General features: G+C 38.0%; 1 protein-coding gene across 1 annotated transcript in view; it reads right to left on the bottom strand.

Moving 5' to 3' along the window:
- Positions 1 to 22,394, bottom strand: part of CUBN (cubilin) — a 133,570-nt gene that overhangs the window by 50,314 nt on the left and 60,862 nt on the right. The window contains exons 29-38 of the mRNA XM_090142141.1: positions 20,723 to 20,904; positions 16,590 to 16,764; positions 14,743 to 14,924; positions 9,050 to 9,206; positions 7,947 to 8,063; positions 5,619 to 5,732; positions 4,239 to 4,367; positions 3,833 to 3,965; positions 1,465 to 1,670; positions 752 to 933 (exon numbers count right to left, since the gene is read on the bottom strand). Of these exons, the coding sequence (XP_089998267.1) occupies positions 752 to 933; positions 1,465 to 1,670; positions 3,833 to 3,965; positions 4,239 to 4,367; positions 5,619 to 5,732; positions 7,947 to 8,063; positions 9,050 to 9,206; positions 14,743 to 14,924; positions 16,590 to 16,764; positions 20,723 to 20,904 (1,577 nt within the window). The remainder of the gene's footprint in view (positions 1 to 751; positions 934 to 1,464; positions 1,671 to 3,832; positions 3,966 to 4,238; positions 4,368 to 5,618; positions 5,733 to 7,946; positions 8,064 to 9,049; positions 9,207 to 14,742; positions 14,925 to 16,589; positions 16,765 to 20,722; positions 20,905 to 22,394) is intronic.

Genomic DNA, 22,394 nt, shown 5'->3' on the forward strand with positions numbered 1-22,394 from the left:
ATAAGCTAAATTCTTGGCTAGTTACAAGATGGTTCTCTTTTGCTGCTTTTCAAATCTATTTTTATTCTTGTCCTCTTTCCCCCAATTGAAAAGGTGGGAAATACAAACAAATATTAACATTAGACTGAAGATCTAATTGTTGATTCAGATCCTTGAGTAGCTCACTGGATGTGAGCTGATTTAAAAAACTCACTTTGCTCTCAGAGGGATGGACAGAGAAAGTCAGGCTAAATTAGAATAAAGAAGGTGCCATTAAAATCTGGCATGAGATGAAGGAAAAAGCTCCATATCCTTTCTGAATCAATTGCTCCATTTTGCTTTGCACTATGCTTACTTTGCTTTTTAGCCTGAAAGATGCTGTCTGTATCGTAGGAGGAAAAGGTAAACAGGAAGAGGTAACTTCCTACTGCCAAAAGCAAATTATTGATCCAGAGACAAAAAGAGGTGCGAGTAAGGAATTGTTCCTGGTAGGTTTTTAAAATAACCTAATTTTATAGGTATTGAGATGTCCATTATGGGCTTATTTTTAATATATTTCAAACTTATAAGTTGGAAATAACTGTTAGAGAATCTAAGAGTAAGTATCTTTTCCTATATCTTATTGATATTATTATAATTATTGAAAAGATAACATGCCAAAACCAATGAGTCCCAGTCAGATCCTTGGAAATTCTGCTTATTCATAAGATCCTCTATTCATCATTTTCATCAAAAGTAAATGAAGTTTAAAAAATTTTTACAATGAAATCACCTTTAGCTTGTCGTAAGAGCATCTGTAATGATTTTCAATATCCATCTCCAGGATACGGCCGTGGATAACTTGTGAAGCATTGGTGCTTATCCTCCACTGGTAATTGGAATTGTGAGGGTAGCTTCTGGGCCACTGTGGTGAAGCTATTTGTCCTCTGTTTCCCACAATGTCATTTCCATACACTGAAAAACAAGAGACAACTAATGCCTCTACTTCGTATTTGAGCCATATGGCTCTACTTGTAGGAAAGATGGGAATGTGACATAGCTAGATTCTCTCCTCATTATTGGACTTAGATAATGTTTAAGGTCTCTTCCAACCTAAGCCATTCTATGATTCTGTGTTTCTCATCCTGCCTACTTTATGTTCATTTCTTCCCAAGAAACATTGAACACAAAAATGTTGTGGGTTTTTTCCCATGGAGTTTTTGTTTCTGAAAAGATAATATAATTAATTATATATATATATATATCTTCTGTTATAAAAAAGATAGAATTTCATGTCTAATTCATCTGATTATGGTATATCTAGTATATTTACATACATACATGCTTAGTAGATATTTTGCAACACATTTTAAATGAATTCACAACCCTGATGATATCGATGAATGTTTTCTAATAGACTTTGCAGAGCCAAAGATTGGCACTTTTTTTGAATCATTTTGGAAGTGTTATGAAACAACAATTTTCAATTAAATAGCATTTACTTACGGTGTGAGAATGTGGCCCTGAAGCCAACGCCAGTGCCTGAGCTGTCTGAGACAAATTTAACCCACAGGATATGACCAACAGAAGATATATAATTTGAAGGTAAGGAGTCTCCACAGAATTTTCCTGCCAGCGTGCCAGTAGCATTCCCTTCACGAATTTCCAGGTAATCTTTGGTGCAGCCGCTACTGGATTCCACTTGAAATTCTCTGTTGTGATAGCAGCAGAAGAGCATTAGCAGACATATGACTGAAACATACTTCAGAGTTTGCCCTGCCAGCCTACAAATCCCCCTGTAGTTGTCATCTTACCATAGGAAGTGGACAGTAATCCTCCTGAGCTTGCTCACTCATTACCTGGTGGTGCTGCTGACCCAGGGCTTGGTCCCTTCTGCTCCCTTCTTTTATGACAGAGCTTCAGTTTGCAAAGTTAAAATTTTAAGAGTTCTCAAACCTTTTTAGTATTAGTGGGTTCTCCATCAACCACCATGAAGCAAAGAAAACCCTGACATATAAAAGAGATTTCTAAGATTTTATAATCTCTAGTCAGACTTCAACATCTATTGAGTGCAGAAAATACCTTTGGTCTTAAAATTAGTTTGTAGCCTCTGTATGGGCACATTATTTCAGTATATTCTCTGGTGAGAAAATAATTTCCAGAGGCCTAGATTCATTTGTTGTTCACATCTCAGAGCTCAAAAGTCCCTTTTCCTCCAGAATTATTAAATATTACTGCTTCTCTGATGTCTCTGTGTTTCAAATAGCTGGTTCTGAGTAAGAATTACTCTAAACTCTTCTTAATCAATTTTTACCTTAGAAAAGGGATAGAATTTAGTAACTAAACTCTAAATTCTTAATTATTGCACTGAACCAAATGCTGAACTCATTCTAAAAATCATTACCTATTATTCTAAGTGAAGTGCTTCAATTCAATCCAATATACTTTCCATTATATGGCTTTGAATCTATAGTAAAGATTCCAGGAAGCGCCTCTTAACAGCTCATGCTCTAAAATATTTGTGCTTTCTGGTTTTCTGGTAACAATAACTCCCCTCCAGTGCTGAATACAGCCATATGTGTTCAGGGCACTGTTAAATGGCTCCAACCATTCATGTGGATATGCTTCAGACAAATTTAATGTCAAATCTCAAATTGCAAGACAGGCATTTCTGTTCAGACTGAGCTGAAGAAAACGAATACTTCATGCCAACAAAACTTTATAAAACTCTGATATTCAATTAAATAAAATAAATACTTCTTTCTAATACAATGACTCCATGCTTTACAGTCTTTTAAGCTTGTTTTTCAACTATATGTAACTACAGAAAAAGTGTCTGTATCCATTAAATACCACTTTATATCTGAATATATGCTTTGCTGATAGTTTCTACTTTCCACTAGATTTCTGTTTTTGTTCTGAAAAGTTGTTATTCATTATGTTGCAGCAAATATTTTGGAAAATGTTTTCAGTAGTGCTTATTCTCTGCTTCAGTGAGTAAAAGAGGAATATACTGTCCTTTCCATTGCATTAATGAATCAGTATGGGCTTAGCAAATTGTACTTTATGCAATCAGCAGGTTACTGGGTAAATTTTTCCTTTTATCCTGGTTAACTGTAAATGCAAATTTGAAAAAACTTTATATTTCTGCTGATCCCTGATAAACTTTGCAAAAGGTCGGTGCTCTGTTTCTTGGCATCAGCCACTCTTTGATGCTGAAGAAACAGAGACTCAGAAATCCGTACCATGGGTAAAAACCAACTTGACTCTCCTGGTAAAGGACTCCACATTGTTCTATGGACCACGCATGTCTTTCCTGTCTCGAGTCTTCAAAGGAAAGTTTTCTGAAGGAAAAAGTTCCTTTGAGATACTATTTTGCTCCCTGTTGCACTTTCACTGCTATAATTGGTATTACAGTTTGAGAAATTTTGAAGACTTTAATATAAATTCTTACTTTACAATCTGTGGAGTATTTGGACTCTTTATATGACTTAGCTGTATAATAAATACTACAATGGATCTGCTAGTAAGGAAATAGTAGGAATTTCCTTCCTAAAGAAAAGGTAGAATAGCACTAAATTTCCTCTTCTTGTTTTTATGTGAGTGAAAACAGGCTTCTGCAGAATCCCATGCTGCTCAAACAATAAAAAACCTATTTATATAACACCGTATATGCCTTAATATGGTAAGCAATGAGTAAGAGAGAACACTGAATACAAGCTGCCCCCAGCCACTGCTGTGTTCTCTTTCCAAGTGACTGTACAAGTACGTTTCAGCTTTATCATCTGGTAATTACATTTCCTAATAAACACAGAGCATCCTTCCTTTAGCTCTGTTAAAGGGGCTGAATAATAACCCCTGGCAATGCATTTACATGAAGGACAGCTGCAGCCGGTTGCCAGGGGAGCTGAGAATTGTCCAGACACACTCGGTGTTGAGTGGATACGGCTCGGGATAGCCAGGGCTGTTGAAAGCTCCTCTGTCCATGTGGAAAGTACCTCCGCACGCTGCAACAATAAGGAGACAGCAGAGGCTTGAGAATGATGACAGTATACAAATACCTTGATGGAGCCAGAGCATTTGCTAATCAAGAACGCATTGTATCATGTCTTGTTGTTCTTTGACTTGTTGATATCCTTCCCAAGACCTTATCCAACAAGAGGAAAGTCAACAGGGGATTACAACAGATTGAATGCCAGAGAGCCAAAGAGATACAAGATGTAGTCTTTCTCTTAAAAAATCAGAGGTATAAACTAGCAATATCTGTCATATAGACTTACATGATGATGATGCAGCATAGGTGGCATGGAAGCCCCTGGCAGTAATGTTGTTGTTAGAGATGAAGTTGACCACCAAAGCATTACCAAAAGAAGTGATAGGATGTGGCATGGTTGTACCACAGTAACGGCCTGAAAGAGAACAGGCCAGAGTGAACAAAGCAGCATACAGCATGCAATTACTTTTAATAATCTTACATTTAGGGTTAGTGCCTGACAGCAGCTAAGAGTAACATCGTTTGCTTATAATTGCATTTGTCAGTTACATCCACATAAAGTTGAAATATCGTATTAGCAGAGAATACATTCTACTGGACTATCTTATTTTTTTTAAACTGAGAAAGAATTGGAACTGGGACCTCCTGCCCTCCAGGCACCCTAATCAATGGATATCCTGTCCTTGAGGTCTTGCACTCACTCTTCCCAGAAATTGCAGCCTAATTAAAAAATATATACTTCCCAAACCAAATAAATCTGTCAGTAGTTTCCATTTCACTGAGTTTCTAATGAAAAAAAAAGAATCAACAAATAACAGAAGAGTTCTCCTGTAAGAGACTGTAATATGAGGATTAAGAATGTGAATCATGATCTGAAAGAAAGGCATCTGAGAGCAAAAAGAAAGGTAACAGGCAAGTGCCCTGCTCATCTTCCCAGGTGAAGCCTGAAGATAGGAGACAAGAAAAATAATTCTGCTCTCAGTTACAAGCCATTTATATTGAATGCAACCCTACTCCCGTCAAGAAATTATATACAAAAGTAGTGTAAAGGAGAACAGAATCAGTCACATCTGTTCTGAATTTTCCAGGAAGGAAATTCATGACAAGTCTGGGGATATCTATGGCCAGGCCTGTCTCATGGCTTCCTAGCAGTGTAAGCATTGATTTTTATTGCTTCAGGCTGCTCCTCTCCTTGAAAGTGATGGCTCTGGACAAACATATATGGAAGAAGCTGTAGAAAAATCAAGAACAAGCAGAAATTCAGGTTTTCCATGGTTTCAAGAAAACCCATTTATCCATTTTCTGTTCCCAAGGATCTGCAACTTTCTTCACATGCGTTCAGTGTGTCTCACGAGTGGAGGTGGTACTACATTTTTGTAACCTAGATTTCACTTTAAACTGAATTGCTTGGTTTCCTATATTGTTCTGATGAAGAGGAAGGAAAAGGCAGCTGGAGTCAGGTCCACACTGCACATTAACAGAGCCTGGGAGGGCCACATTTTTCACACTGAAGTCTTATTCTGCCAGCTACAGTCTCCTCTGATTAGACTGGCAATGAGAACTTCTTTTATCAGAAAAAAAACATTAAGCTACAGGACACTCAAGAAAACCTACTTGCCTTGAGTGTAGTCCCATACATGAGATCAAGAAGGAAAAGACACATTACCTTGAAGAGGAGCATCGTAGTTATTCCCATCCAAAATCTCCACAAAATCTGTTGTACAGTTCTGTCTATTATTTTCAATATCAAAATCAGTGAAGGACAGTGTGATGTGGTTGACTGGGAACAGCAGAAAATAAAAACTTAAAAAGGAGTTCGGCATTTCATGGAGAAACTATTATATCTAGACAAATGTACTCTTTTCTCCCTTGAAGTCAATCAGTTTCCATAAAGCATAACATCTGAACTAATCTTTGATAGGTGAAGTGAATTTCTCAGAAGTACATCAGTGCTTACTGCAAAGATCCCAATAAATCTCTTCATATTTCAGTACTTTCTAATAGAATTAACATGATAAGTGTGGGATTTAACAGGCAGACATCAAACTAAATTTCCTAACAGCTGAACAGTTTCGTTATGTACTGAAAAAGTCTGCAAATACAGCATGGAAAATTTACACACACTCAAAAACAAAACTTATTTCTACACATCTGTGACCTTCTGTCCCTTTGTGATCTATACAATAGATTTGGACAAAATGTGAACTGACGCTGCCCTGCTCCAGGCTTAGAAAGAGCTGGACCTTTCATCATTTTGTAACGTTCCACATACATCAATTGGACTGGTTAAAGGATCATTAACCACCCTCAGCTATATTTGTATGGAATTGGATTTTCCACACCCTCAGTCTGCAGGCTACATCCTGAAAAAGAGGATTTCTGACTCAGGGTATTTTTGACGCTCATATATCTGTGGCTTTTCTGATATGAACAAAGGTGAAGTCACAAATGGAAGAATAGTGGTTTTCCTCAGCACTCACCCTCTGTGAGGAGAGTCAGTCCTGGCCTCAGAGCACTGATGCAGTTCAAGTGGGTTGGAAAAAGAGGCTCATGATTTAGATGATAAATAAGCTTTCTCCAACCAAGTATGAATTTGACACAAATACTTTGCTTTTCACTGGGCTATAATTAGTTAGAATAAGCTGAGGTGACAGACATGGTCCCAGGCACTGCATTCAGCAGGGTGCCGTTGACTGGTATTCAACTACAAAATCCATGTGTTGGACACCCTTGTGTCCCAATCCAGTCAATCAATTACAGCTGTCAATGTAGGTCCTCAGGATACAAAATAAAAAGTAAAACCACAGCAGGAGGCAAGAGTAGGAGACTTGGTGTGCACAGTAAAAGCAGAGCAAGAACTCTATGCTCTGGTTTGCCATTGGCTAAATCTGTTCTGTATGTCTGTGTCCCGTAACACTGGGACTGGTGTAACAACGCCATGTGTGATATGCAGTGGTCCTGGTGAAGGATGTCACTGCATACACAGATACTTAACCTGGATTGTTATGTAACTATTGTCATACTGATGTAAGTCAGGTGACAAGAATTACGTTTGACTTTTCAACCTAGATCCAAGAAAGGGCTGTCTTTATAAATAAATGTTATATAGGCAAAGGACAGTCCTGACCATGTCTTCTTCATGGATATGCATAACAACCTATGCCTAAAAAAAGTAGTGCTTATATTCTGACTTTTTGTTTAGTGTTTTCTTTGGCAAACCGATCTTTGTTTCATAACTTCGCAAAATAAACTTATAAATGTGGTTGGAACCTTCTATGATTTTAATAACAATGGCTAGATATCAGATGAAAAACTGAAATTGAGGAGTAGCTATTAAAAATAAACATTCATTTTTTAATTATGTTACCAGGACACTACAACACAGTCGTACTTACTTTTAAGAAATTTTATACCATGTAAATTTAATACTGTACATTAAAGATAATAACAGTATTTGGAAAATGCTTGGTGTCTTAGCATCAACTATAAATTTATTTAAAAATAGACAGGGACATCTGAGGGCATATTTATGTACACAGGACCAATCTATTTATATTTTTTTTCATTTGTACTTTAAATTGAAATTCCTCCATAACTTTTCTCATTATTTAATAATTTTTTTTCTCTAGCATGAAAAATCCAGACCAAAATAATCTCAGATAAATACAGGTGCTTTAAGTATACATAAGCCGTTAGATTTTCTCACAGAGGAATCCAACTTCACATAATATTGAACATCTCATTTATAATTTTCAGAACTTGGGTCACAGTAAATCAGCTAAGATGACAAAGCTGTAAATTGTTTACCTCACAGTGCCCTAAACTTTTTACAGTAAAATCTAATTTAGGATAAATTAGGAGAGCCACACTCTCTCCAACTATCAGGATGCAGAACTTCCTAGAGAAATAAAGGAGGAATTTTGTATTGTTATAACAGAAAAGAAGATGAGGATATTAGTCATCCAAGCTAACTATAAAAGATGTTTTCACTTACATGGTTCCTGAGCCTGAATAATCCAGCTGCAGTTCTGATTGTTTGGGTATTTGGCAGGATACAGAGGAGAGGAAATTGCTGCCCCAACAGAATCTGACTCTATGAAACTTCCGCATGCTTTAGAATAAAACACATACATACACATTTATACACAAAATTATTTGTATATACAAAACACACGTATTAGAATTTGTAGCAAAAATAAATAAGAGGTAACATTCAACAGCAATTTTTATAAGGATAAAATTCATGACAGCAATCTGTAGAAAAAGAGACTTAAGGACTAGCTCCTACAACCTGGTGTAGCTTTTCGACACAAGTCCATATATGATGTTGCACCTGGTTGACCTCCTGAGGAACCAGAATGACCTGGGAGCAGATCTCATCTTTATCAGTTCCTCATAGCCCAGAAGAGCAACTTTGGGGCCAAAATAACTTGATTTCAAGGCGGTCCAGTCATACCTCCATTTATCTGATCATTTGCCTATACTGGCAGCTAGGCAGGAAAAAAGTCCTAAGAAAACATCCAGAAATCTCCAATGCCTAAAGACAGCATCATGTTTCATTAGCATTATCCTCTTGTGAGCTGCATCAACAAAATGGCATTTGTGTGAAATGCTGAACATACGCAAGAGTGTGGCTGACTGCATCTTTGGCTAAGTCCTGAATGCTATCATGCCTAATTTCTAAGCATACTGACTCATTGCAAACCCTCCTAGTTCTGAGTTTATAGTGCAGAATGGAAAGTTAGGTACCAAAGACCGAGATCCATTCATCATGCTGTGCTGCCTAAAAAATCCAGCAGGAGATGGGATTTACAAGGTTTCACAGGAAGAGAGAAGCTGGTGTTTGTTAGATTTTGCAAGCCTGAACTCACGGACACCATTCAACAGTACTAGACAGAATTGAATTATACTTATTCAATAAAAGGCAATTTCTTTTCCCCAAAGAATCTAAGATGATCCTTAGACTTTAAAGATTTTAATCCACAATTTGGAAAAGTTCCATCCTGTTAAAGGTATACAGCTGTGCTAAAAGTCTGTCTGCAATGCAATCTGATTGGTGACTGGTTAAATATGTGCTAATGCAAATGTAGAAACTACCTTCACTAAAGCGAGCACTGAAGCCCCTGTGTTGCAAGGTTCCATCAGAGCGCAGCCGGACATACATCTGATTCCTGGAGGATGTGATAGGAAGAGGATGTTCTGTCCCACAGAGTTTTCTAAGAAGGTGTGCTTCATTGCTAGGACCATCAAACACCTGTTATGAAAAGGTTAAATTAAGTACTAGGTTTTAATAGGCATTTTGAGAATGGTTGTTTTATTTTATTTCACTCTCTCTTTTATATTTGATACACTTTGACCCTGATACAGCCCTGGCATGAACAGTGCAAACCACTTGCACGCTGCCTGTCTTAATTCTATTGCTGTTTCCAAAAAATTCAAGTATTTCAGGCTGAAGCTACTGTAATCTTCATAATGAAAATGCATCATATATCCATTTTCTCTGTGTGTATTCAGTATGGTGGCTATCCTCCATTAACAATCTAGTTAATCCCGTACACTTTTTTTTCCAGTTAATGTCTAACATGAGTTCCTATGTAGTTTTCATTCAGTTAATCTTAAATCTTGCCTCAGAAAAGACATTCAAATTGACTCTAACATGCAACTACTGCAATAGTATGAACAATGACTGTGTGCAAAGAAAGTAGACACCAGGTTTATAGCTTTTAGATACTTGTACCCAGCATTAGTTATCAAAGTCCATATAACTATGTTTTAGAATGGCTTTATTGTGTTGAATTACACTCATGCACATAAGACACTACTTAGGCAGAGGGCAAAGAAGAGTTAAAAAAGAGAGGAAGACAGCAAAGATGGTTTTCTAAACTTCACTTTTAATTTTGCCACAAATGCCTTCCTTCTCTTTTTTTCCCTTACAGCTGATAATTTTGTTTTCTTCCTCTTTATTTCAAAATAAGGAGGAAAGGATAGTGAAGTTAAAACTCACGAGATTCTAGCTAAAGCAATATCAAAATTATATTAAAAAAAAAAAAAAAAAACAGGGAAAAACAGCCACAATCTCGGAGTGTCCCATTAATCGTTTGTAGACATGATTCACTGCAAATGTGTTTAGAGTCATTGGCCACCCCCACAGCCCTTGTGCCTGGTTTCAGCAGTGGTGAGCACAAGAGACATCAGGAAAAGCCTTTGAGCTACTGGGCAGCATCAAGTGTTGACTTCAGTTCCTCTTTCAGCATTAATATCCTATACAGCAGCAAGCATGTCATTTAGTATAACCTATTACTCAGCTTCCGACAGGAAAACGGAGAAAAATACGGGATAGTGAGAGTACTGAAATGCATACTCAGATGCTAGGATTTTAAAAAGCTATATAAATCTCCACTTAGGTCAAAATAATGTCATTCTGTTAGAAGAAATCTACTTTTCATTAATATGTTCTTCTTTTGCTTCCAGGTACCTCAAATTCCATAGAGGCTGCACAACGCAGCACTGATAAAACAAACATTTGCAACAAGACTGTATGGCACGATGTTTATATCTCCCCTATTCAAGGACCCCTGAGTACATTAATGAAACAAATGTACAAAAACAGTAGCTGAGGAAAAGCTGACCTGTCTCTAATAGTCCTCAGAGTTGAGGAACAAAGGATAACACTCCTCTTTAATCCACTGGCATATCCTTCTTGGCCCATGCAGTGCCCATGAATTAAACATTTGCCCTCAGGCAAATAACACTGGTTAGCTGTGTGAGACCTTGTGACTGAGTATTAAGTGTACTGCAACGTCTGTACAAATTATTACCTTGTAAAAAGAACCATGATATCCATCCATTCAACCTTTCTCCTTTTTTGGCATTTTGCCACAGTCAGCTCTTTAATACATAGTTCGCAATGTTTATTCTTCTGTATGCTGTACATACCTTCTGTATGTAAACCAGATTGCCTGTTGTTTAAAACCTCAAGCCATGGAATGCAGAAAAAGTAAGGAAATAACCCTTAGGAATGAAGGTACTGTTTTTCCCTGGACATTTCTGAGAAGCTTTTATCTGAATGCCAGAGCATTGCACTGATAGAGAGCAGACAGAGGGCCCAACTATAGTTCATGCAAACTGCTGGTTTTGTTGTTCTCTGCCACTGCATGAGATCTGAACATTGACACATGAGCTATTATGAGACTGCAGTAGTTAAACTTCCTCGCTAAGGGAGGACATTAAGGATGAGTAATGTCAGAGACTAAGTAGATACTTCATTCCAAGAACTTTCTGAAAGAAAGAGGTCTTTCTGTGGTAATACTCAGAGAAGAGCATGAAGTTAGAGGAATGTTTTCTAAATCAAGTCTATTTGCTGTTTCTGGGCAGAGTGCTTGAAGAATAGTAGTGTATCCTCGGGGGCGGGGGGAGAAAAAAAAGATTCCTAGCCTTTACACTTGCTACAAATCTGATTCCAGCAACAGCTCAGCATAAGCATTAGTGAGATACCGCAGCAGCTCTTAGGAGTTGTGGCAACTACAAACTAAGCAGGAGTATTTGCACGTGGATAATTTGCACATGCTGCTACATTTTTGCCAAACTCCTATTTATTGGCTTGTAGGGGGATTACAGTCTTGAGTCTAGATCAGAAACCACAATATTCACACATCAGTTCCGAAAAGTCTCTCTGCAACTTCTTGGAGCTATTTTGAAAACATATGAAGAATGCCTCTCTGCTGACTTAAAAGCTAATTTTTCCTTTGTATTGTGGGTAGCTGCAATTTTCTCTTCCCTTTACACAATGAACTAACTCCTTGCTAAAATGTAACCTGCATATGAGAAAATGAAGATGATAATTTTATCTACTCAGCTATAAGAATGCCACATGTCACTGCCCTCTCTTGGAAGATCCTCTCTGTCAGCACACAGAATAAAAGAAGTTACAACCTCCTTTCTAGCTTCCAGAGGTTTTCTACATTCCTGTGTATTACTTGTTATACTGAAACAGGAAAGAAAAATAACATTTATTTAATAAGGCACTGAAAACAATATTTTTCCCAACCCTGTTCAGCGCCTTGTGCTTATACTTTTTACAGAACACAACCAAGTTGTATACAAGACCAGAAGAAGTAAAAGCTATATATACACATTTAACAGATGAAGAGCTGTTCATCTCTTCCAAGAACAGATAAAATACAGAATTTAGGCACAGAAACAGGAACCACCTAAATTCAGGGAGTACAGGAATGTGTTTTTGGTAGCTGGGACTGCTCTGTTCATCCATTTGCTCCAGAGGGAGATCAGAGCAGTTACACCACAGGTTACAGTTCTGTGCTTAACATTAATTCATCTGAATCCAGATTTGTGATACAATTCATGTATGAAATCACTGAGCAGAAATGAAAAATGCACTGGGCTTTTTGGAAATGCAGCATATCCAAGAAGCAGCAGACTTGAGCGTTTGCCTTCCCCCCATTTTGCTCATGCAATAATGGTGCAATAGCAAACTTTAGAGAAAAAATAGACCTTAGACTTCCCCACAGAAAAAGATATATAGTAGAAATATTTAAGCAAAATAAATAAGGACAAAATCCAGAGAAAGAAGCTCATTAAAAGGCAGACAAATGATACCATGGCTACAAATGACATCTTGTGTTGTACCACAAGGAAAAATGACTGGGTCTAGAAGGGATGAAGGAAAAGTGCATTGGTATGCTTAAGGGTGGAGGTGAGCCCCAAGAGAACTCACAAAGCAAATAAAACCCGTAAAAATAAACAAATATCCAGAACAACAGCAACAAAAGAATCAGAAATATAAAAGGGTGGAAGCACTGTGTTACTCATACACATTAATTGTTCCTATGTTAGAGAGAGAAAAAACATGCCACCAGCTTCCTTAGCTGCCCATATTTTCCATTTATGCTTCTTCTGGAATGTGTTTCCTAAACCATTCACAGTCATACATCTACTCATGCATTTTTAGTCACTCTCTGTATCCTATTTCTGCTTTCTTATATTGTGCCTTGTAATGAGAGGAACACAAAGTGATTTTCAGCTCATTGGCTTACTAGGAAAGAAAGAAATCCCATCCAGTCCTTCATTTCCCTTCTGATTCCCCTGCACTGGAGCTAAAGAGCTATTTCCCACCTTATACAGAGCCCTTTATTATCTCTTGGTTTCAAATGAGCCTGCTCCCTCATCCATTTTCAAACTACGCTCTTCTTGGCAGGTGGTGATTGACGCCTGCATTAAAGATGCATCTCCCTCCCTGCTCATATTGCTGCTTCAGACATGTTTTCACAGCACAGGCTGATCAGCAGCGTCTTCCTCTATCATTCTCCCAGAAAAACAAAAAGCAAAAGCAAATAACAGATATGCCAGCAGTAAAAAAAAAAAAGAAAAGTCAGTGTGCTGCAGTGGCCTACAAACTCTTTTGCATGTGAAACCACCTCTCCTTTGCTAGCTGAAGGGTGTGTGCTTTTCACTGAGTAGAAACCAAGTGCCCACATCCAGCCTACAAAGGCAGTAAGTCTACAATGTGTTTAGATAGGTACAGGCATCAGGTGTAAAATAGAAGAATGCATATCAGATCTTTTCAGAATTCTTAATTTGGGTTCATTTTTTTTAGTTCTGTTTTGTTTTAGTTTGTTTTGGGGTGTTTTTTCTTCCCTTCACTTTTACCAGTGCTGCCATTTCAGATGGCCCATGTTTTTGTCAGGCAACCTGGGCTGCTTCTGTGAGATACCATTGAGGACTATGATATTCTTCCAACAGATTTTCCCCTTCAACAGTCACCTTGCTTCAGAACCAGAAAAAAAATAAAATTTCATTTTAAAAAGATGCTTTGTGGCCAAATGAAGCCTCCAGTTCTGCTCAGCGAAATGGAGACATTTCTTTTTTTTCTGGTTCAGTACAAATGAGCTTTACAAGGCAATCTTGTTAAAACTGATGCTGTTTTCAAAAGATTCTCAGTTCCTGCCAAACTTCGTCCCCTCAGAATAACATTTTATCAAGGAGAAGAAAGCTAGATTTTGGGTGACAGCCACTGTGCTTTATCTGACTGCTGCTGATCACACATGCTTTTGTACTGAGTGAAGTGCAATCTGACATCGAAGGTCAGGATTTCATGTCCCTGCTCCTAAGAAGCCAAGTGGAGATGTGGAGAGTTCTTCATTGTTGTGCACTGTAGGCAGCAACTTGAATTTCTGTGATATCAACAAAAGCTTACAAACCCACAGCAACATGAGGCTTTTAAGAGAGCAGTGCCCTCAGTGAAGCAATTGAACAGACAGCTAATGCAAACCTGAATACATAGGGCATATACAAAGCCCTGGCTTCTGTATATAGGCCTCCCTCTCACCTGAGTTTTGCAACAGAGTGTGGTCAATATGATATATATTGTGGGCAGTCCATTTGATGCAAGCTGTGGTAAACTACACTATAATTAAAATGGGAAAAGGTGTCTTAACAGCCATGTATCGATATATAGGGCTATTCTTTTAAAACTACATAAAGCATACCACCTAAAAGAAAAACATGGTGCACTGCTTTCAAGAAAAGACCTTTCCAGATAAAGTGGAAAGCTGCAATAATGCAAAGACTGCTTCATTGGTGAAGCAAAAGGAAATCATAACTACTTAACTTAAAATTTAAGCCTTAGTTTGTCTGTGAATAAATACAGAACGTGACTATGCAACTAACACCCTGAAACTAATTGTAGCCTAAATTGCAATGTAAGCTTCCTCTTTTGCAAGAATTTCTTCAGATTCATTAAGGAAACTTTTGAAATTTCTATAGTTACTTACAGTAACGTTGTCATAGTTACATAAACGGTGATCTTCGATGTCAAAATCCGTGAAGTTCAATAGGACTCTGTGGCTGTAGTCAACTTGGATAAGCCAAGAACAGTCTGTGTTGTTACTATAAGGCTCAGGATAGTTTGGAGAATGGATTTCCCCACTGGTAGCTTGAAAAATACCACCACAGCCTGAAAAAGATATCATCAGCTTTCATCACAACTCCTGTCTTATCTCCAGTAACAATACATGTCTATTTTTAAACTGAGGGAAGAACGTTTCCATCACTTCATTTTCTGCATTGAACTCATGATATGAGTGTTCCAGCTGATACATGGCCCTGTCTGCAATGAAAATCAATGGGAAATTACTACTAGGAAAGTATAACCTTCCATTATTGATGAATATGCAAAAACAATGATTGCAGTGTTCCTTTCCAGCCATAGGCTGGATAGTAGATGTCTTTGAGTCTGACGTTAATGCTGGTATTCCTCTACCCTAAGTATTAAAAAAGCAATTAAAAATACCACTCATATGGTATGCTGCAGACCTTTTACACATGGATCACAATAGCTAACCTTGCATACTGAAAAAGCAATTACTAGGCCTAGCTGAGAATGGAAAACTATTTCTGAATATATCAAGAAAGCTAGGAGTTCCCCTTTCCCCATGAGCAATAAAACTTCTCTATCCATGCAGCTGAGGACTCCCTAAGCACTCCAGTCAACACTTGGATATTTCTGTCCGGAACTGATCCGGTGCTCATGAATATCTGAGCAAAAAGAATGATGGGTCCTGTGACAGAAGTGCCATGGCTTTCAGTGGGAAAAAACACATGGATTTTTATATGTTGTAGAGGGATGGAGGAGGGTGAGAGAAAGATATGCTGTCTCTGCTGGAGACAGAGACAACCCGCTGAAAGAATAAATACTATAGCATTACTTCATTCTGGAGAGAAGGTATTCAGAGGCTATAGGGAGGCTGAGATTACAACAGGCAAAATGCTATAAAGAGATGAGAAAGCCTCAGGGGGTCTAAGAATAAAAAATAAGCCACCAGATCATGGAAGGGGATTAATTCAAAGAACTATTGTAAACTGATCCTTTATTAAAAAAAATCTTGTGGTTTTCTCACAAAACTTGAGAGAATGGAAAAGTATAAACCTTGACAAATGAATGAATCAGTGTGCTTAATCAAGCAAAACTGCCAGAATTAAAATCTGCCTCCCTTCATTCTTCACTGCAATTAGTTACCAATAATTGGCCTTTTCATTAGAACTCCCATGTAGAAACGTGTGGTTGGATCTTTTAAGCATGTCTCTTCTTTTACTCATTACCAGTAAGGCTTTGAACAAATAATCACATGTGGGATGGATGAACCTTATGGAGTTCAAGTATTTAATAATCATGCCAAGTATTTGTGGAGGTCACAGAGTTCTTCAAGTAAAGCCATGTTTTCAGATCTTTTCATTTTATGATTTAAAAACAAAAGCATTATTCAGCTAATACAGGACTAATAATTCGTATGAGGTGGGTAGAGAAGGGCAGAAGGGTATTTTACTACCATGAAGTTCTTTTATGATTACAAAAATGCCCTGATTAATTTTTTAGGGAAGAAACCCCCAACAAGGCAGCCTGTATAAATATATAGGTAGGCCTAGATTTGAGCTAATTAAATGTTTTCTTTCTCTCTTTTCCCCCTCTGGGTGTTCTTCAGTCTCTCTTAGTGTTACCGCATCCAGTAACACCCAAATTCACCCTTAGCTCTTAATCTTATGCTGGTTATCTACATTCTTGCATGGCTAATCCTCAATTCTGACTTCCTGAATTTCTCATAGAACTAATCAGTACACTCACCATGCAGATTTTCTTGCCAGGAAGCACTGAAACCTTTCCCAGTCACTGCTTCATCTGTCTTGAAACGGATAACAGCCGAATTGCCAGTAGTAGAGACCAGGAGGGGGTTCTGCGCTGATCTTGAAATACACAGCTGGGCCAGTCTGGGAGAGAGGAAATCAGGGCCACCAAAGACCTAGAAATGGAAGAAAACACTGCTAATATTTTTTAAAAGAGCCCATCTGCCACATAGAAAAGAGAGAAATGTTTCAGAGAAGAAAAATCTCTCATAATATGGAAAATGATTCCACATTTTAAAAGCAAAGTGGATAATAAGGTTATTTTCTGTGCAAGTTTATTTTGTATATGCACCATTCAAAACAGAATGAGAGTTCAAAACAGCCTTGTATTAAATAAGAACTTTCTGCTTTGGGGACTTTGCTACATTCTTCTTCACTGATCTCTCTACAGTTATTACCTTGTTTCTGTGGCAACATAAAAATACATTTTTATGTGCTTGGGAAAACAAACCATATATCTTTGCAGGAATTTGTGCTGGTATTTTGCACAGGTAGGACTGATTCATTTTATTTTAATTGGGGCTAGATTTCATCACTTTCTATTGAAACAAAAAGTTGCAATTTTATTAATTTCAACAGCAGAATCAGAATCCAAAACACAGAATTTTGGTCCTGTAAACTACAATATAATAATCCTCTATAGAAACAGGATATATACAAGGGTTGCTCTAAAAGTGACACCTTCTATTTGATTACTGGCCCACTGAGTCTGAGGCTGATGTTGGTGGTATGGCAGTACAGGTTTTGTATATTCTGTTATATTTTGTTGCTGTGTGACTGATGTCAGCAGAGGGGCAGTCTGACAGAATGGTGTCTGACATGGATGTGCATATGGAGCAATGATCTGGAACTGAATTCCTCCATGTGGAAAACAATGGTACCCATGGACATTCACTGGTGTTTACTGAATATTTATGGAGACTAAACAGTAGATGTCAGCACAGTAAGGTAGTGAACGGTGTTTTTCAGCAGTGGCAACAGTGAAGTGGAAGACAAACCATGTTCCAGGTGCCCATCATGAAATGAAGAACATCTTGTTCTACTCATCCATGTGAATCAGCTAATAGTGGTGGCTATACTGAAAAACAGTACTTTATGGCAGAGAATTTGCTTTATCAAGTAGTGTTATTATGTTGTTTGTAGCTATTGTAGTTTCCACGGAAATAAATAGAAGGTATTACTCTCAAAGTGAACTACATACCATACATATTTGCCACAGTAAAAAAAAAAAAAAAAAAGAAATTAACATTCAAGAGCTGAAGTTTCTTATTTGGTAAAGTGTACCTCAAGCAGTTAGAAACTAGAAAACCATCACTACATCGTCATCAGTATTGTACACTTTATAATGAAATTTATTGCAATTCAAGTGAATTAAATAGCAGTCCTGGAGCCTTGCTAATCCTGTTTTTTGTTTTCCAAAAGAGACGTGGAATCTTAGTTTGAGCCCATTTTTAACTGGTGGAACTGGCTCATCTTCCTCAGTCTTCCCTCTTACAGCCATAGAAAATACACACTCTCAGCACAATTTTAAAAAACAGATGCTATTTTTAGTGCCCAGTGGCTTCACTTATGTTAATGAAACACTGTCTGATACTACAGTCTCCACCTTCCATGGAGACGTTTCTCATGAGACAGCAGCTGCAAAAAGACAGCTTGACAGTAACCTTAAATGTCAAAATTGTTGGAGACATCAAACAAGAGTGTGCCATTATCTTTCCACAACTGAACTAGCTGTAGATAGAACAATAACAGCTATTCTGGCTGTATCAGAAGATATTACATAATAAATTCAAACCCTGAACTAGAGAATGGCAAGTTCTAACAACAAAAGTGGAAAATAAGAAGGTTGGTCAACAGATCCCATCAAGATTTTCCCAGCAGCAACAACCCAAGCCCGATCCAGTATTTTCTTAGTCTCATAAACATGAATAAGGTTGAAAAGAGCAATCCATGAATCTCTATCAAAAAGTGACAATGCCCCCGAAGAATCAGCCTTCTGTAAGGCCCTTTTGCCCCTGATCACTTCTAGATGAGGAGAGCAAACTCAGTATTTGAACAAGTCCTGCCAGACACTTTCTAACCTCAGAAGTTTGTGTTCTGTCCAAGTTAAACATCTGAGTAAATCTTACAAATAGCTGAACTAGCCCCACCACCTCTGGAGATAAGTGTAGTGCATTGCTACATAATTTCATGGATTCTGTGCACACCAGCTGCTCACACTGCCTGATGCTGCTCTGCCATTAGAGGTACAAAGAAATATTAAAGGAAAAAACACAGGGTAATGTGGCACTTCAGAAGCTGAAGCTTCAACCCCCAGAAGAAACAAGGAATGAATTCTGTCACAGTCTCTTAGATGTTCAGAAGTTTGTATCTTGTTATAGTGGCTGATTACACAGGCTTAATAGCTTAAATATATTAATTTTGTCTAAGACTAGCAGTTTTTTTGCTTTCTGCAGGGAGTCTGCATGGTTTGAATGGATAATGGTCTCTCTGTCTAATCAATCTTCTCAAAGCATTCAGAAGTCAGAATGGATGAAATCACAGCTCAGATTAAGACTTGGTAAGGAAGCAGTCATAGTCTGGGGAAGAAGCATGTTTGTCCACTGGAAACTCAGTCTCTTCAGTAAAATGTCACTGCTTGGCTGCTTGTAAGGCCCAATGACTATTGCATTTGTCAGAAGTCTGCACAAAATGTGTTCGTGGTATATCTCTCTGAGTCAGAGCCACAGCATGGAACTTAGCAGGAACACATGTTCTTAATCATCTAAACCTGCCTGGAGAAGCTCTGTGGCCAAGGAAACAGCAGGAGTTTCTAACATGCATCTAATCTGCAGCATGGACTGGCCTCTCACACGGTGCTCCCTGGGGCCATCTGCACACCATGGGCAAGGAGACCAAACCCAGCTCTGACATAAACCCTGCTGACTTCTGCTGGGTGGTTAAAAGACAATTAAGAATGGGTAAGAATAATGAATGGGAATCTGAGTTTTGTGAGTTTCCTTTACACTCTTAGCTGTTCAGCAACAGTTTTCTGCACAGTTTCAAAATAAAAAGCACTAGTCAAAGTCCAATTCATTAGAGCTAGGGGTGTATTTCTTTTCTCCTTTATGCTGGTTTAATTAATCAGATGCTTTCAAAAGGGCTGGAACAAAAACAAGCTAGTGTGTTTCCATGACAAAAAACAATAAAATGTTACTGTTGGCTACAAAGTAGAAAACCAATAGTTACCACATGAAGAAAAAAAGAGGAAAAGGAGGATTGATGGAAAGAATGAAATCCAGGGTGTGGCTCACAAGTCACAGGATATCTCAGCTGCAAACTGATAAAAATAAAAACGTTTCATCAGATCAGAGCACCTGATCCAGTAAAGCTGGATGGCACAGAAAAGGGATGCAGGACATTGTCATAAAGCCCATGGTTTTAATCTGTTCTTGCCATTTGCTTCTGCCCTGTTAGCTCCATTTATTGTTAACAGTCAGCATTCCAGAGTTATGAGCAACAGAAAGCTGTTTTCATGTGGTTGGTCACCCTCATGACACAGATTTTCTGGGAATAAAACTGATCCCTGCTCAGATATAACTGCCAGCAAAGAGAGAGCCCCAGCTTTGTCAGAGAATCAAGACTTACAGTAATACTTGATGGCTCTTTAAGCTTAATGAGAAGACAAAAGCAACTACTAAAGACCTGTAAGTGCAGTAGGTTGACAGGTTTCCCTCATTTTCAGCTCAGTGCTACCTCTTGCTTTGGCAGCATATAGTTAAAGCTTTCAAAAATCTGATCAGTGGTCATTTTTCTCTGTATGCATTTTCAATAGAAGCCTTAAAAAAAAAAAAAAAAAAAAAAAAAAAAAAACTCTTTCATTATGTCCAAAATGATGGCTTCTATTTCCATAAAATATTTCAGAAAACACTTTAAAACAAGCTTCTGTGACAACATCTGTGGACTCTAACCATAGCAGAAAGGAGAAATTGCATTAGACTGTTTCTTCTGTTCCTGCAGTCCTTGGAGTGATCTGCTCCAGAAAGAAAAGTATATTACCTGTGTATTTTTGAGAACTAAATCTAATACTCTTACCTCCAAAACATCATAGTCACAGTTTGGGTGATATTCAACGTCGAATTCCTGAATGGTGAGTTGGATGCTGCTACCAGGCGTTGTGTGAATGTACCAGATGCATTCTCTGTTGCTTGGATATCTGTTGGGGTAGCCAGGACTGTGAAATGAACCAGAAGGGCCAGAGAGTTCTCCTCCACAACCTGATAACACAGCAAAGCAACCTGTCAGTGAGGGGCTCTGGAAAATGTCACTGACAACTCTATAATGAGGAGAGACATTAGCACCAATTTCATGCATGAGGGTGTGTACCAGGTTGATGACCATCTCTGTCAGAGGGAACTGAGGTCTATCAGAAAGGAGAAACTGAGGAACTGCACGCTGGGCCTGCTGGCAGATCCTGTACAGTAAGAGCTTCACCCTCTGTTTTGCCATTCTTCTCACCTAAGTATTTTCTTTGACAGCTGAACAAACTGAGACACAGATTTAAAAAACAAACAAAAACAAAAAACCAACACTTTTTTTTTTTTTTTTAATCAACCTCTAACATTGTTTCATTGGTTCTAAAAAGCTGAATCAGTTTCATCCCTAGCTGTTACTGACCTCAGCTAATACACCAAGTAAGTTAACAGGCAGAGGGCTTCCTATTGTTGCAAAAATGCTGTTTCCCTCCACTTTAAAATTAATAAAATTAAAGACAATGTGATTTCCCTTAGCCCACTGAGCCTGATTACAAGCTGGCAAGTCACAGTGAATTGTCGGAATTGTCTTTCTGACTTTTGGTGGATTTAAAGTTATTTTTTACTGAATTGTAACCGTGCAATTGTAAAGACATGTCATACTTGAAAAATTATGGTGGTTTTTTGTTTTTTTTTTTTCAGATAAGAAATTATTGTCCCAATTCCATCCTCCAGCCACTTGGGTAATTATTGCATGTTATGAGATAGATTAAAATAAGCATATATATACATAATATGCAAAAATAAAATGGACCAAATCCAAATGCAGGCCCTGATTTGACAGCATAAAGTAGTTGAACACCTGAAGCTGCAGTTTTATTATTGCTTTATACAGATATAAATGGTTGCACTTGGCTCCTTTCGTTTGGTTTCCTGGGAAGATGTTCTCACTGACCCAGCCTCCAGCTGAGGGAGTCTGTGGGGCGGAAAGGTACAACAGCCCTTTCCAGTTTCAGGGCAAATTTAAGGCAGCAACATTCATCATGAAACATCATTTTTAAAAAAGTCAATGGAGTGTCTGTGTACTCATCAGATGCAGAAAGCAAAGTAATTTTGCATTTGGTCTGATTTTATTGTGTGTCACTCTGTCTTGTAGCAGTGTTTTGTTCATCTTCACATCATAAGCCCCAAGTGCTTCATTTAGGCACTAACTAATCTTTTACTAACATAGATTTTACAGTCACTTGAGCTTTGTAAAAAAAGCCCACACTCCATCAATCTCTTTGGCTTCATCTCCAGAGGGAAGTTTCTGTCACACAGCAAAAAAGCCCCAGAATATTTACTAAAACCAAGTAACAAACCATGAGCTGCATATTCCCAGAAGCAAATATTGTGGAATTTAAGAAGTGATAGATAGTATCTAGTATCTATACCAGAACTTTTAGTTAGAGGAGACATTTTATAACATAAAACCAATAAAATATCCCTCTGATCAAGCTCAATTAAGCCACGCA

Source organism: Phasianus colchicus, chromosome 6 (assembly GCF_987193195.1).
Source record: "Phasianus colchicus chromosome 6, bPhaCol1.hap1.1, whole genome shotgun sequence".
In the NCBI taxonomy this organism is placed as follows: Eukaryota; Metazoa; Chordata; class Aves; order Galliformes; family Phasianidae; genus Phasianus; species Phasianus colchicus.